The following is a 16,402-nucleotide window of genomic DNA, read 5'->3' on the forward strand; positions in this document are numbered from 1 at the left end:
AAGGTTTACTTATAAGCATTTATGACTGTTAGTAGTTAACCAAATGTCTTCAGCTTTCATCAGGAAAATGATTTCCAGGTGGAAAGTACAGTTAAGCCTGAAGTTTTTTTTCCTCTGGAGTTGTCTAGCCTTTGAAGAGGTAGAAGGCAGCCTGAGGAGCTTATAGAACTTTCTTAATACCTGCTTAAGCAAGGATCAAATATCCAGTTTAACCTGCTTGCAAACTCTGGTTGGAATGGAAGCATTGGGTGGAAAACACTACTTGTTAATTTGTGTTCAGTTAAAGGTCTTGCATTGAAGCAAGAGATACTACTTAAGAATTAATGTTGGTTTTCATGCTACTTTTCAGAGTTTTTTAAATGGCTGGGGAAAACATTTATGAAACCCTGCTAGGGTGGTGGTGATGTTTTAGAACTCAGAAAGAAAGCACTGTCAGGGAAACAAGTCATATCCTCATTCAGGCTGCCTGGAGGTAAGAAGTCTCTTTATGGAGGAGCCAGGGCAGCTCGGAGAATTTCTGGGTAAACTGGGGGAAAGACTTGACTTTAGGCTTCCTTGCTCAGAATCAAGCTCACTTGTCAGACCTGGCAGAGGGAGGAGACAGCTGGGATAAAAGTCCTCCTCTGTTGTCCTTGTTTCCATTTCTTCTCCAGACCATTTATTTAGACTTCCCAGGACAGATGGTATGGCATTTGATGTTTCTTCATCAATTTGAGCTTTGATCTTTAACCTTCTTCCTCCTGTTTCTGTCTTACCTACTCTAACCCAATTTATATGGTCTACACTTTAATATGTACTTCTTGTGTTTTTTCTTTAAATAACTAATATTATTAAAGGTTTACAAGTTCATTTCCTTTAGGCCAGGTCTTCAGTGTTTCCTGACAGTTAAAATCAGTTCTACCTTAAAGTCACATATTATTATTAAATAAATAAATCATCTCTTCTTGACCAAAATAAAGGTCAAGTACTTAAGCATAGAAAGTACAACCATAGCAGCACTAGACGAAGATTAAGAATGGGATCTATAATTTTGGAGTATTCTAATTGTGACCCAACAGCCAAGAACACAGAAACATTATTCTTTAGTTTACCCACATAAAAACTTAGTAATGCATAGCAAAAAAATCTATAGTAAGTAAAGTAGAAAGACAGATGGTAAGCTGGATAAACTATGGAAGAGAGTCAATATTTGTCATCTGGAAAGAACTACTACAAAAACACAATGATGAATAAATACCAAAGGAAAAACAGAGAAAGGAAAAAAATACAGTGAGCCAGTAAATATATGAAAATGTTTAATTTTTTGAAGAATCTGCGTGATATAAATAACAGTGAGGTCATTTTTTAAAGTCTATTAGATGGATAAAGATTTTTTAAAAGGTCAACAAAACCCAATATTGACACTGTGGGAGAGCATGCACCCTTATAGACTGGCGATAATATAAATTGGTAAGCTTTACTGCTGGGCAGTTTATTAGCATCCATTCCAATTTAAAATGTGCATATACTTTGACCTAGCAGTTTCAGTTCTAGGGTTTCCTTTTAGAGATCTATGTAGAGGGTTATTCAACATAGAATTTGTAAATGTGGAGTAGTAGATGAAACATAAATATCTGAGGTGCTTAAACTCCAGTAGGCTTGTATGTGGAATACATCAAGGATGTCCTTGTTCATATCTCTATTTATTGAATGTGAGGGTGTCCATGGCATTTCATTGTGGAAATAACAAATTACAGAAAGGCAGAATTTATAATGGAGCCTCTTGGTATAAAAGTGTCTCTCTCCACTCTTGGTTTGTTGAGTACTCGAATGATGCTTCCCAGAATCACCAAAATGTTACTCAGGGTTATCTGTAGATGGCAGACCTTGATGTGTGCTTAAAGTGAATGTTAATCATTTTTAAGAGTGGGAACCGTAAGTGTGAGTTTTGGAGAAGGGGAAAAGTGCAGAATGTTTTTGGGGAGTTATGGTAGGTAGAGAGTTGGAGGACAAGGGCCTAAGAGTTCACAAAAGGCATCCCTACTCCTTTACATACAGGAGGACCAAAAAACCCCCCTGGAATTTATTTATAAAAAATGATGTATTTATTCTTATGTGTTTAAACTTCAGTCACCTTCAAAGTGCTTTTCCATTTGATGCAGGGCACCTACTGAGCCTTTTTTCCACTGCTCAAAACCAGTTTTTGAACTTTAGATTTTGGTGCGTTTTAGTGCTTCTGATGTGTTTTGTTTCACCTCTTCCACATCAGTGAAATGTTTCCCTTCGAGGACTTTTTTTTTTTATCCTGGGAAACAAAAAGTTGGGACAAGATCGGGTGAATAGGGAGTGTGGGGCACAGGGGGTCATCCTGGTTTTTGGTCAAAAACTGTTGAACACTCAGCACAGTGTGGGCAGGTGCTCTTGTACATCATCCTTCATGAAATGGGCAAGTGCATTGAAAGAGCCTTCCAAAAAAATCACTGAAGTGTAATGCAGCCTCTCAACAACAGTGCCAGCTGGTACACTGATACAGATGGGTTCCTAGAACATTTACCTAGTGGGGGAAGCCTGTACTGCAAGGGACCCTCCCTCCAGAAGATAATTCTGGTTTCTTTTGGGTCCCTCCCACTCCCCATCATAGGACCAAATATACAGTGCCGAACCCTGATGCAAAGGAAAGGGAAGCCTTCTGGTACTTTAAAGGAGAGCTATGACCTTGAGTTAGCTTGAGTGAGTGGCTATGATTAGTTGAATTGGGTGGGGCGGCCCAGCTCTGTTTTTGCACCTGGTACAGCTGCATCCTTTTCCATATATCTGTTTTGCCCTGCTGGTTAAAGCAAGGTCATGAGTTGGCTCTCTACACCAGTCATTTCCCCTTCTAGTACTACATTTCTTCCGAGGCTCAGACTGGAACCCTATCTCATTGGTGGTCAGGGAGAATTGAATTGGGCAGGCTCAAATCCAATCCCATCAAACCAAAGGACTTGTTGCTCAGTTAAATGGAACCATCTTAGAGGACAAAAGGCAGCTCTCTTTTATATACTTGAATATATGGTTTCTGAAGGTTCTACTTTGTCATATTCCATTCTCTATTTCTCAAGGGCATGGCTCTGTGCTTCATAATTTTATATTCATGATCCTTTTCTTTACCAACTTCACTAACATTGACCGAAAACAGTGAAATAAATAAGGTCATTCCTGGCACTCTTTTTAGATGACTTTTTTTTTTTTTTCTTTTAAAGGCTGAACTGGTTCTTCAGAGTTAGAGAAAGACAGAACTGTTTTGCATTGCTGGAGGTTGTTGGAGGTGGAGCAGGCAGGTGGATCCTACCCTATGCTGGAAGCAGACACCCTTTATTCTCTTCCTTGCCGGATTGTACCTTGTACCAGAAGGATCTTGTAGATTTGGAGCTGAGCAGTGATGTTTCCTACTTTCTTTAGAACAGCCCAAGCTGCGGACACTCAGGGCATGTTTTGCTATGTTCAGCTGTAACGTGGGCCCTGTCACTGAGGTCTTCCCAATGATGCTGAACTGTGGTGAAACTTTACAGACACTCAGAATGTCTTGACCTGACTCTCCCTCTTTGAGTTCTGTTTTAGCATTCTTTTCTTGGCTTGTTTAGAGTTCGAACAGGTGGAAAGAGGTCTGTGGCCTTCTTTCTTCTGGACTCACACTCTAGACCTTAGCTTGACAGCTAGACTGCTTTGATGGTGCTTCTGCTCCCTGGTTTCTGACACTCATTTGAATGAACTTGCTCTAAACTACATAAATGTGCCATGGAACGCCATAATTGAATAAATCTATGAAGGGGTTTGCAAGCACCAGGTTAAATGATTATATAGCTTTATACCACGTAGATTTTCCAATTCAATTAAACTGCTCATTATCTCTTAGTTAAGTGACCAATAAAGCGTGCAGTTATGTCTTACTTTGCAAGTGGGATTAATATCTACTGTTTATCTCAAGCTAAATATTAGTGAGGTAGCCTGGTAAAGTAATTTCATGTCCTCAAGTGTGAGGCAGTGGGAGGCTAAAGTATTGGGTATGAAGTTTTATCTTTCTGAACTGATTATGAAGTGTATACTAAACATTTATATGGCTTTGTCTTTATAGACTGAAATCGCCAAGAGATTGAATACGATTTGTGCACAAGTCATCCCATTTCTGTCTCAGGAAGTAAGTAAAACTGTTCAGCTGTTAAAGTGCAATTATGTTGCTTCTCTGTTTGCAAATTAGCTAGTTTTAAGATGTTAATTTTATCACAAGGAACAAGTGTGAAGAACATCTGTTACAGCTGTGGTGTGTAAACCCCCTGCTATTCCATCTAACAGATCCGAGGGCACTGTAGAAATGGTGGCAGTAGCTCAACCTCAAATTAATTTTTTCCTTTGGAAAACTGCAAAATGACTATCAAAAAACAAAGCTTTTCTTTTTTTTGAGGAGGAGTATACGCTTAATAGCTACTGATGATTCCAAGTGTCCTTTTTATAGAGAGCTTTTTACTGAGTTTTAAAAATGGTTCCATCAGGGTTGACTTGACCACGGAAGCAGGTATTTCATTTGTTCTTGTACAGTGGTTGACTTAATGCTGTCCATGGAGGGAGCAGATGCTAGTACCCTTAGGGATGGACTAAGTGTTCATGTTACCTTAACTTACAGTCTCATATACATATATAAGCCATTTTATTAAGTTACAAAGCTCCAGAGATTTAACTTTAATATTTTGAGAGGGAAAAGCTCTTTATATCAGTAATCTATGAGATTCACTCCAAACCAGTGTATTTTAGTCTGGCCTTAAATTTTACCTTACTTTTGGATACAAGCTAAATGCTAAACTGTTTTAAGTGTGTACAGGATGCATATATCTTGAGACAGAGTGAAAACTTTATTGTACTTGGAGCTGAATTTATTGTGTCTGCTCTTGTTGGCATCTACTGCTCTGTGCTGGGTAGTGCCATCTCTGCTATTTTAGCAGGCTAGTTCAGCACAACTTTTACTTTATGTTACAATTTAGATTTGTTGGCCTTTTGAATCTTAGTTAGATTTGAGTAATTATGGTCTCTGCTGTGGTCTGTCTCGTGCCTCCCAAAGCACAGGTGTGGCTTTCTTTTCATTTATGGGTAGAAGTTGGGAAGTATGCAGAGTGTTTCCAGCCTGCGAACCAAGAGTGGAGGCCTCCCCATTCTTTTGTGTGGAGGACGAAATATCTAAAGGCTAAATAGGAGAGAAATTCCCAGTTTGTAAAAACTACTCGTGTACTGAGATTTGTTGCCCAGAGAAGTGATAGAAGATTTAATGTTTAAATTTAAAGCAGCTGTAAAGTTCACCTGCTCAAGCTCATCAGAACCTCTTCCATTAACCAGGGTGATCTTCCACATTCCATACTATTTATTTTCTGAAGCCTTGGGCTACCATTTTAGATGTCCTTTAAAAAAAAAAAAATATATATATATATATATATATATATATTTTTTTTTTTAGAGAGGGGGAAGAGGGAGGGGGAGAGGGAGAGAAACATCAATGTGTGTGGTTGCCTGTTGTGCATCCCCTACTGAGGGCCTGGCCCACAACCCAGGCATGTGCCCTGACTGGGAATTGAACCGGTGGCCCTTTGGTTCGCTGGCTGGCACTCAGTCCACTGAGCCACACCAGCCAGGTGGATACCCTTTTTGACTTTCTACCATTCCAAGTCTAATTTTTCCATCAGAAGTGAAGTGGTGACTGGTGTTGGTTAGAAACAAGGGAAGCACTGTTCTGTTTTCCTTTCTCTTTTCTACATGTGTTCTGTGAAATGTGTGCTTGGGAAACTTTGAATATATATCCATATTATACTTGAGTCTGCATTGCATGTGGCTTTGTCTTTTTGTTGTTATCATTGGAAGGTACAGTGCCTTGTTAACTCTTCTCCTTATTTTCAAAGCATCAACAACAGGTGGCGCAGGCTGTCGAACGTGCCAAACAGGTGACCATGGCAGAGTTGAATGCCATCATCGGGGTACGTGGCCTACCAGGTCTACCTCCTACAGTGTGTATAACCAGCTTTCATTTCTTACTAATTTGATGGCTTAATCTGTATATATAAAGTATTGTGTAGCTTAACATTGACCTATTTGATAAGGTTGTGGGGGGCTTCAGTTATAGCTAAGGTGTGTAGGGCAAGAGAGATTGGCATAAGGGAGATGATAGGAGAAACATTTATAGGAGAAGAAAAATCAATCTACATTTTAATGGAAAAAGAAATATTGTTTATTCTGTGACACTTAACCACTTTTGCTCCATAGCCAGCTTAAAAGAAAAAGCTTTAAATTAGATTTTTAAACTCTTCCTTATTCTGTTCTATAACTTTAGATCACAGTGAGGTCAAGACATGTCTAATAATGACCATTTCATTTAGTTATCTTTGCTTTTGCCTTTTGCTTTCCTAGGGTATTGGAGCCTATATAACTGTTTGGTCTTTCTTTCTTGTGCCTCTTTCATGAAGTTTTAAGTGGCATCTCAATGAAAAGAACTCTGTCTTGCTGTTGAAGAAGTGATAATTGTCTGCCCTAGTGCCCTCTAGCCTTTCACCAGGTTTCTGCTCTCCTATGTTGAGTTCAGTTAGTGCTCCTTGCTGTCGACTGGTTGTCAATCACAAGTCATTTGCTCAGCATTAATGAGCTTGGTGAACCCTGTGGTCCATCCCCTGCATGAGTTCATCTCCCAGCCCCCTCTCCCCGTTTCGGGATCCAGGATGGTTCTCAGGTTTTCTGCCTTTCCAGCCTAAGTGAAAGAAGTAGCTGAAACAAGGGACCATCCTTTCTGATTTTATTCATATGTGAGTGCCTTGAGCAGATTCAAATCACTCATTTATCAATTTATGTTAATTGCTTGTGAGAAGATGCCCTGCTGGTCTTTATAGTTCCCTCAGACACTTTGTAATGATAATTAGACATGCTGCTGTACGGATTAAGAGTGCTATAGTCCAATGACGGCCACAGACAATGGAACCAGTTAATCCATCAGGGTTTAAAATTACATCCCAACTGGAGATGGAGAAAAAACATAAGAGCCAAGGAGGATTAAAGAATGAGCCTCAGCTTGAAAACTCTCCTTTCATCAGTTTCTCAATTGCAGATCTGCAGTCGGGTTGCCTGTGGTAAGCTATTGGCAGTCAATTAGGTGAAATAAACTGGGAGGGTGACCTTCATTTCCTTTTAATAGCTTTTTCCTCCCTGAGATGGGGAGCTTCAGTGGATTTTCAGCTTAAATTTTATTCAAGCTGCTTTATTACACTTGACAGCTTAGCTCTGCATAAACAATTCTCCCCTTCTCCTACTCCCCCCCAGGTCCAGGCTCTGCATTTCTCCCCCTTTAGTATCACATTTTTGACTGTTACTTAGTGGGCTCTCTAATCACATTCAACAAAAAACACAATTACATCTGCATTTGTCTGCTGCCTTCTGTACCCTTTTCTTGTGTAATGAATTGCTTTATTTTGGAGATCAAATCAAATATTCACTGGTACTTTTGCATGTACCGTGTTTGATTAGCAAAGACTAATAGCAAATTGTACTTGTAGCTTGAGCACAGAATTTTTTAACCCTAATGAATGAGGATGGAAAAGCCTGTTTTGATTAAAAGAAAACATATGCAAAGCAGTTCTCAAGTGCCCTGGTAAACTTTGTGGAACATGTTTGTTTTCCAATAGGCTCTAAATTTTTACATATTGTTTCTTGAGGGCAAAATGTTTATTTTTAATTCTCAAAGGCACTGCCCAGTCAGACACATTAGAAAGGAGGAATTTGTATTAACCAAATGTTGACAGGTAATACTCATTTTGAGCAGCATCAGAAAACAAAAATAGCAGGTAGTTTTAGAAGGGCAGATGAATCGTTAATTTTATGAATGGCTTTAGTCCAGGAAACATGTTGTGGAGATTAGAAAGGCAGATTAGCTCTGCTAGCTAGCAACAATAACCCAAATCAGTGAATTGGGTCCAGCACAAGACGCCAATTGCATGTTTTCAGCACACTGGTTTTTATAATTGTAATTTTTGAATCAGTATATTAATTTATGTCAGGCTCTTTTAAAGTTTGTAGTGATCAATAATTATCCCACACCATGAGTTTCATGCACTGGCATATGCTTGATTTTTGCTTGAAAGGAATTGCGTGAGTCCTGAAAAATCGAAGTAGCATAAAATTGGGTTGACAATTCAGTGGACCTTTGAACCCCTTCATTGAACATGCAGTGTGTCAACCTGTCTCCCCAGAGGGGAGGAGGCTCCAGGAGGCTGTCTGTTCCTACAAGCAGCAGCTGCGCGCAGAGTAAATGCAGCCCGGTTTGATAGCAGCTGTCAGTATTGTTCAGGGACCGATTTAGGGTAAAGAACAATGGGAGAGGCCACGCTCTTCATCTGCATCGACTTTCAGGCTAAGAAAAGAAATAGTAATTTAACGGTTTAGACATCTATTACAAGTGTGAAAGATCATGAAAGAGTACCCTTTAAAATGCAAATGAGCCGAAACATTCTCATTCCCTTTAAGGTACAATCAAGGAGCTCACTGCTTGCTTGACAGGGCAAAAGTATTTCTCTTTGGCAAACCTAGAGAAAGTTAAATATTCCCAAGGACACCCAAGCATCTAGGCAAATTTAGCTTGTGTCCTGGGACCATGTATGCTCTTTTAGGAGGAAAAGAGAGGATATATTTTTTCCATCCCTGTTGAGTGAATTAATGGTGCCCATTTCTCACCAGCGTAGAAAACTTGTTCTTCTGATGGAAAAACTGAATTTTAAATCTCTTCCACCACAGCACCTGCCTTCAACTTTAAATTATTACTGGTTTGTAAGAAAAATAAGTTCCTTAGATAGTGGATACTTGGAGAAATTATTGAAATGTTTTTATTATACATTTTAAAAAATAACTTTCACTGACAAATTGATAATTGGCAAAATAATAACTATAGCCCGACTCTTTGAACTTTGCTTTTCATAAGCTCTTTGGCTATTAAGCATGTTATATTCTTGTAACAATAGAGTATTAATAATACAGAGACAATGTATTAATAAGGCAGAGACAAATGTACTTGGAAAAATAAATAAATTAAAAAAATAATGCAGAGTATTAATAGGCACAGGGTTTATTTGTTTTGAAACACAGCTCACTTGTGCTTTAGAAACAAATTTATTGTGCAAAGGAAACATACGCATTTGAGACCTTAATTTTTAAAAAATTTATTGACCGATTTTAGAAGGAAGAAGAGAGAGAGAAATCGATTTGTTGTTCCACTTACTTATGCATTCATTGGTTGCATTTTGTATCTTCCCTCACTGGGGATTGAACCCTCAACCTTTGCAGATGAGGACGATGCTCTAACCAACTGAGCTACTCAGCCAGGGCTGGTTTTTTATCTGTTTGTTATCTGTTTGTTTGATTTTTTTAATATCAGGGAAGTCTCTGCAATTTAACCAGCATCTCTCAGATTTTTTAAAGAATCTAGAATTCTGTTAAAAATGCTTAAAACAAAATAGGTTAACAAAAATAATTTAACATTTTATTTGTGGGATAATTAATGGCTACCTGGATGCAGAGAAAAATTGACCAAAGGGCTCTTTGAGATCAGTCCCCACTGAATGGGGGAGTTTGGAACTAAGAGCTCTCTCTCTTCTACCTGTTCTGATACTGAATAATTAACTTTAGCTGAATTTGGGATTCCAAATAACGAGTGTTATTTTTTAATCTGGTTTATATGACATAATTTATAGATATCATATACAGATTTAGATATGTATGTATCTGCACACACAGGTTTTCTTTTTGGATTGAAGTGTAATTTTTATGTAGTGAAACACACAGACCTCACGCGTGCGGTTTGACCTCTTTGGGAGCACAAATATCCCTGCAACCACACTCCTCTCCATGCAATGTTTTCATCACCCCAGGAAGTTTCTTTGTCCTTCTCAGCCGGTTTTTCCCCACCCCCTCAAGAAAATTGGTTGGGTTTTGCCTAAAAAGTAGGTAGTGGAATGCGGTTTCCTTTTTTAAGGACAATAGTTGCATAGTTGCATATCTGTTTCTAACCAAGTCCCTGCTGCCCAACTTTATGGTGGTTTTGTGTTCATCTTCCTAGGAACATTTGTGTTATGTATCCTGGGACAATGCTTGGGCCTAGGATCAGACAGACTTGAGGACTCTTGGTGCTTCGACTTTTTGGCTTTGTGACCTTGTATGACCAGTTCACCTCTATCACTGTCCCATCTGTAGATGGATAGTATCATCTAGCTTTTTTTTACTAGTTTTTGATAGTATCAAAAGCTATGCATAGCTTTTGTGGGGATAAGACCCTGGCTGGCAGCCGTCACCCAGCATGTGGTCCTAACTTCCTGAACTGCAGTTTTGTCTGCCTAGTTTCTCTCAAGTGTCTGGAGCAGATCTGTGGGTTCAGTTGGCCAAGAGCCCTGTGAGGAGTGACTGCTCTGAGCAGTGGGTCACTTCCTCCTTTGTCTTCTCTAGTGGTTACATGGAAGCCAGTGTTTAAGATTAGACCCAGGCATAAGCTGTTCCTGCCATTACGTTATTGTGTGTGAATGATTTTTAGTAAGGATACAGCAGTGCAAAACCACTGCCATTTAACTTTTGGTGAACAAACTTAAAGTGCAAAAGCAAAGGGATAACGTTAATTTTGGAACATATGTAGAGGGAAATGAATAGTAAAAATGTGAGGAAAAGGCATCATTGGCTTCCTTACTAAAGAAGAGGGGAGGGAACAAGGTTGTTGTTGGCACTGGGAGGTGGCGGGGATCCTTGTGATAGAATTGGAAGGAGAGATGTCGAGGTGACTGGCGGGGGGGTTGTCTTTCCCATACCATGAAATGCCAGATTTCTGATAGCTGCCTTAATGCTAACTGTGGATATAAGAATTTGAACAGTTTCTTACAGCAATTACCTGTAAGCTTCAGAAATTCAAGAAATTTGGAGTTAATGTCGGCAACTTTGTTTTTCCTTTCTCATTTATTTGGACGTAGTTTGGCTTATTTTTCATGAATAAAACTTCTGTTAAAGCCAGTGGGCCTCAGGCTTGGGGCTCCATTTATTGGTGGATTTGTATGGGGTTGGCCAAAAAGTTCGTTTGGTTTTTTTTCTGTAAAATGACTCTAGTAGTGCTTACTTGTCTTTAACTCCATCCAAAATAATTTTGTTAGATTGTATTGTAACAGTTATATCAGCGTGCATTTTAAAAAACTTTACAAATTGGTGACTTTTTATGTAGCCACTTTAATATTGAAGATGGAAGAAATATACAGCATTTTCAGCATATAATGCTTTATTATTTCAAGAAAGATAAAAACCCAACCGAAACGCAAAAAAAAAAATATTTGTGTATGTGGAGAAGGTGCTGTGACTGATGAAACATGTCAAAAGTGGTTTGTGAAGTTTCGTGCTGGAGATTTCTCCCTGGGTAATGCTCCATGGTCCAGTAGACCAGTTGTAGTTGATACCAATCAAATCAAGACATTGAGAACTATCAGTTCAATAGTTGCATAGTTGCATATCTGTTTCTAACCAAGTCCCTGCTGCCCAACTTTATGGTGGTTTTGTGTTCATCTTCCTAGGAACATTTGTGTTATGTATCCTGGGACAATGCTTGGGCCTGGGATCAGACAGACTTGAGGACTCTTGGTGCTTCGACTTTTTGGCTTTGTGACCTTGTATGACCAGTTCACCTCTATCACTGTCCCATCTGTAGATGGATAGTATCATCTGAATGTTACACCATGGAGGAGATAGTTGACATACTTAAAATACCCAAATCAATAAAGTTATTTCTGAAAATGCAAAATGTGTCTTATATTTTACAGAAAAACTAAATGGACTTTTTGGCCAACCTTCCCCAGTGTATTCCTACTTCATAGGCAAATTTGTAATACTCTTCACTTTAAAATAACTTAGCATGAAATAAGTGTAGGGTATTTTGTGATGTCTGGCTATGTTTGTTTGTGTAGAGAATGGCTGTGGGTACAAACTCCTGATGTGTCTGTAGCAGGAGCCTTTCTCTCCTTAAGAGATTGAGTCGTAGACCTGAAGGGCTCCCATTGTCGCATGCGATGATTGGTTTAAGGATTAGCAAAATGTTGGATTATTTTTCTCCTCTGGCTGTAGCTGTCAGCTGTCTATAAGATTGTAGTGTGTGAAGTTTAAGAGGATGAGGTTAGCCTCTTATTCTTATGAGTATGCCGTTAATCCCTGGAAAGCCCATCAGTAACCCAGCTGTAAGTTTCTTTATAAAACAAATTCCCCCTGGGAGAGCAACGCATAGCCTGCTACCAAGAAGAGAAAACGAAATGACTACAACAAACAAGGATCTACTAGCTCCACTAACTTGTATTTAGTTACATACCCTCCATTTAAATTCTAGTAGTCCAGCCCTTTTATTAATTTCCCAAAGGGAATGAGCACTATTGCAAAGAAATCTCTTATGCACCTTACTTCTCCTTTGGTTCAAGTTAGATTTTACTGAGAGTACAGCTAAGTACCTGACAAATGCACGGTTTGGCTTGAGTGCCTAGGTTCCTCTGAGTAGTCAGAGTGTTTTTTAGTTATTAGAGACTTGTTGAGGCATTGTTACTTTTAAATGTCCCCACATAATTTTTCGTATGATTTGTACTTGATTCCTTGGAAAAAGCATACTATCTTCTCTCTTTAAGAAAGTATAGAGCACTTGATTTTAAAAGTTATATCTATGTGTATTTAAAAAAAACTACTTATAATTTATATATTATAAAATCCACCCTTTTAAAGCATATAACTTAGTGGATTTTAGTATATTATTTTACAACCATCACCACTACCTAATTCTAAAACATTTCTAACGATGCAAAAAGAAATCCCATGTTCCCATTAGCAGTCAGTCTCCTTCCCCTGCCTCCTCTCAATCTCTACACTGGTCTTCCTGTTTCTGGATTTGTCTATTCTGAACATTTCATATAAATGCAGTCATATAACATGTGGCCTTTTGTGTCTGACTTCTTGCACATGGCATAATGTTTTCAGAGCTTATTCATGCTGCAGCATGTACTTCAATCCTTTTTATAGACGAATAATATTCCATTGCATCAATATCTACCATTTTATTATTACTTTTAACTTCACCCAAGGACACTTTTTCATTGCTTTTAGAGAGACAAGAAGGGCGAGAGAGGAAAACATTGACGCGAGAGAGAAGCACTGATTGGTTGCCTCCCATATGCACCTGGACCAGGGATTGTAGGTGCCCAGACCAGGGATCAAATCCTCACCCTAGATGTATGTGCCCTGACCAGGAATCAAATCCGCAACTCTGATTACGGGACAGCGCTTCAACCAACTGAGCTACACTGGCTAGGGCAGTGTACCACATTGTTTGATCCACTCATCAGCTGATGGACATTTAGGTTTTTTCCCTATAGCTCTGAGTATTTGTGTACAAGTTTTTATGTGGGTATGTTTTCCCTTGGATCTATACCTAGAGTGCATATGGTAACTCATATGGTAACTCTGGTGAACTTTTTGAGCAATGGCCAGACTTTTCCAAAGTAGTAGATGAAAATTCCAATTTCTCTACATCTTCGTCAACAGTTGTTAATGTCCATCTTTTTGATTCTAGCCATCCTAGTGGGTATATAGTGGTTTCCCATTTGTGGTTTTGATTTGCATATCCGTGATAGCTAATGATGTTGAGTATTTTGTCAATAAAACTTCACGTGATTTTATAAGTGAGTCTACCTAAATAAACATGACTTTCTAAAACTTAATGTAATTCAGGCCTGTGAGTCCCAGGCCTTACAGTTCCGGATGCCATCACAACTGTAACAGTCACGTAGGGCAGGTTGGATGAGCAAGTCAGGGATGATGTGGGCTCATTGGCCTGTGTGGATTCGCTGAAATGCAGAAAGAATAAAGATGAGTTCATTCCTTTTCAGAATTTTAGGCCTTCATCCTCTTGCCTGCCTACATAAATGCCATCATTTTTTCTCTGTATGTCATTGTCTGTGCACTACTGCTGTATTGAGACAGGGCCTTTCAGTGGATTGTTGTTGTTGGGGGTGTGGGGGTGTGGGGGTGGTGCTGGTGCTGGTGGTGTGTGTGTGTTTAATTGTCTTCAAGTGTCTTGAGAATTCTTGGCCCCAGCAAGCAGTTTCTGCTTGTTTATCACTCTTGCCCCTCTTCACGCAAGAGGCCATTCACATAATGGGAGGTTTTCAGATAACTCCTGCAGTAATGCCCTTGATTTTTCTGCTGCCACACAGCTCTTTCCCACTCTTCCCGCTTGTTTACTGTAGCATACCAATTTTCTTTTTCTGCGGCTCTCCTGAGATAAGAATTGAGTATTTTAAAGAACAAGGAAATAGAAATCAAGTGAGAGTGACTTGGAGAGAACTGTCAACAAAATACTACTTTTCACATTTCCCCCCCCTTAAAAAATATTTAAATACCAAGTGCTGTAAATGCCACTTACTGTCACACCTTTAGCATTAGAGATGCTATTTTGGGACATAGTTTTCGTTCAGATTGGGTTTAGTTTATGATCTCTGTGATGTAGTTTTCCTGAGATTATAAATGGGATTAAATTCAAGTTGACGCAGTGGTTGGTGATAAGGAATTTAGCCTCTAGTCAGGGTGAGGTCAGCATTGGCCTTCACTTGCGCTCTGGAGTCTTTTCTAGTTGCACAGGCAACTCTGGCGATAAAGCAAGCATGTTCTACACCTGACTGAGAGCAAAAATGTAGAAACACTACACTATGACATTAAAGCTCTGAGTGTAAACAGTAAAGTCAGTTTCATTATAGTAACGTAATTGACCCAGGCTGCTCTAAATAGAAGGTGAATTAAAATTCTAAATGTGTGGCTATTGTTTGACATGGATGAGGTTACTTTATTCCTTGTGGTTTTCAGTATCATTAACTCAGGGTTTGGTGTTTGTTTTATTTGTTTCACTCTCAGCCTGCTCAAATTGTTCGGGTGAAAGTACATTCATCACCTTACCCCACCCCCAACCTAAACCTTTTGGTAATCACCTTTGAGCACTAGAAACACTGATACGTGAAAGTTACCTGTGTAGGTATTTCCCGAATAGTTTTTTAAAATAGGAAGTTTTCTGTTTTGAAATTGTTAGTGGCATCAGCTCTAGGAAATAAATGCTTTTTTTTTTTTTTTTTTTTTTTTGAGTTGTGACAAGGTACTCAATGGTGGTGAAAGGAGAGGGAACAATTGACTGTTGAAAAGTATTTTTATTTTTTTAAGCCACAATTTGGCAAGTCCTTGGGGGTTTAAGAACCTGAATTCTAATGTGATGGGACAGAATTACAGCTTGGATCTAGACCCAAATTTCTCAACCTCAGCATTATTATTTTGGGCTTGGTAATTCTCTGTGGTGAGGGGGCTGTCCTCTGCATTGTAGGATGTTTAACAGTTTTCTTGGTCCTCTACCCATTAAATGCCAGTTGCATTCTATCTCCTTATACCCTCAGTTGTGACAACCATAAATGTCTCTGGATGTTGCCAAATGTCCCTGGGATGGGAAAGGATAGTGTCAAGATTGCTCTGTTTGAGAACCCACTGGTCTAGCTTGATAGCTTCAGTAACCAACTGTATTGCTAAAAACCACCACTCCTCATCAAAAATGCATTTTCTGATAGATTTATTAACTGTGTTGCTTCTGTTCTGTGCTATGTACATTTATAAGCATTAGCTTAAGACAGAAGTTTACTAATTAGTGTAAACTCATAAATGGATAGATGATTGAATTTCCCTATCCTTGCTTGCTGTCAGGTTAAGGAAACTTGTTATAGTTTCCCTGGTGATAAGTTCAGGTTTGGGTCTATAGAGGACTGATGCATGTAAACTCCCCTAATTGGCAGAGCCATTGTTTTTTGTTTGTTTGTTTTTTAAGTTCTATTTCTTTAGGGTTTTTTTTTCCCCTAGCGATTTGACAATGTCAGTACTTCTTTTGTTCTCAAACATTCTTAAGTAGCATTCATGGTTTTCTTCGGTGAAAGTGATGGGCACTGGGCTGACTGTCTCCGGTAAGCTTCGTTCCGAAAAAAATGTTTTACCAGGGACACGTGGGGCAGGTGGGCTGCCCTTTTGGACTTGTTTCATTTTCCAAGATGTGGGCCTTCTCTCTATTCCTTTCAATAAATGTATTACCGTAGGAACATTTACCCCGTTAATCATCTTACTCTGAGTGGCTCTAGCCAGAGCTTTCTCTGTTTAGGCTTGATTCTTCTTTATAAGCCTCCTTGGAAGATACCTGGAGCAAGAGATATTCTCCTTTTTCAGATGTAACAACCGGGTATTGGGAAGGGGGAGTTGGAGAGTTGGTACTCTTGAGTCATAAACCTAAGAACAAATTCCCATCTGTCACTGCTAAGTTTGCATGGTGCAGGTGGCTTTATCTCCTGGT

General features: G+C 39.1%; 1 protein-coding gene across 5 annotated transcripts in view; it reads left to right on the forward strand.

Moving 5' to 3' along the window:
* The window catches only part of TLE1 (TLE family member 1, transcriptional corepressor), an 82,600-nt gene that overhangs the window by 21,955 nt on the left and 44,243 nt on the right, over positions 1-16,402 (forward strand). For 3 of the 5 annotated variants that reach the window (XM_054582989.1, XM_054582994.1, XM_054582991.1), the window contains exons 5-6: positions 4,094-4,156; positions 5,901-6,005. In XM_054582989.1, coding sequence (XP_054438964.1) covers positions 4,094-4,156; positions 5,901-6,005 — 168 coding nt within the window. The remainder of the gene's footprint in view (positions 1-4,093; positions 4,157-5,900; positions 6,006-16,402) is intronic. The other 2 variants (XM_054582992.1, XM_054582993.1) reach the window with 1 other exon arrangement.

This window comes from Pteronotus mesoamericanus, unplaced genomic scaffold (genome assembly GCF_021234165.1).
Source record: "Pteronotus mesoamericanus isolate MK-2021 breed Mesoamerican mustached bat unplaced genomic scaffold, CSHL_Meso_final contig_73, whole genome shotgun sequence".
Classification (NCBI taxonomy): Eukaryota; Metazoa; Chordata; class Mammalia; order Chiroptera; family Mormoopidae; genus Pteronotus; species Pteronotus mesoamericanus.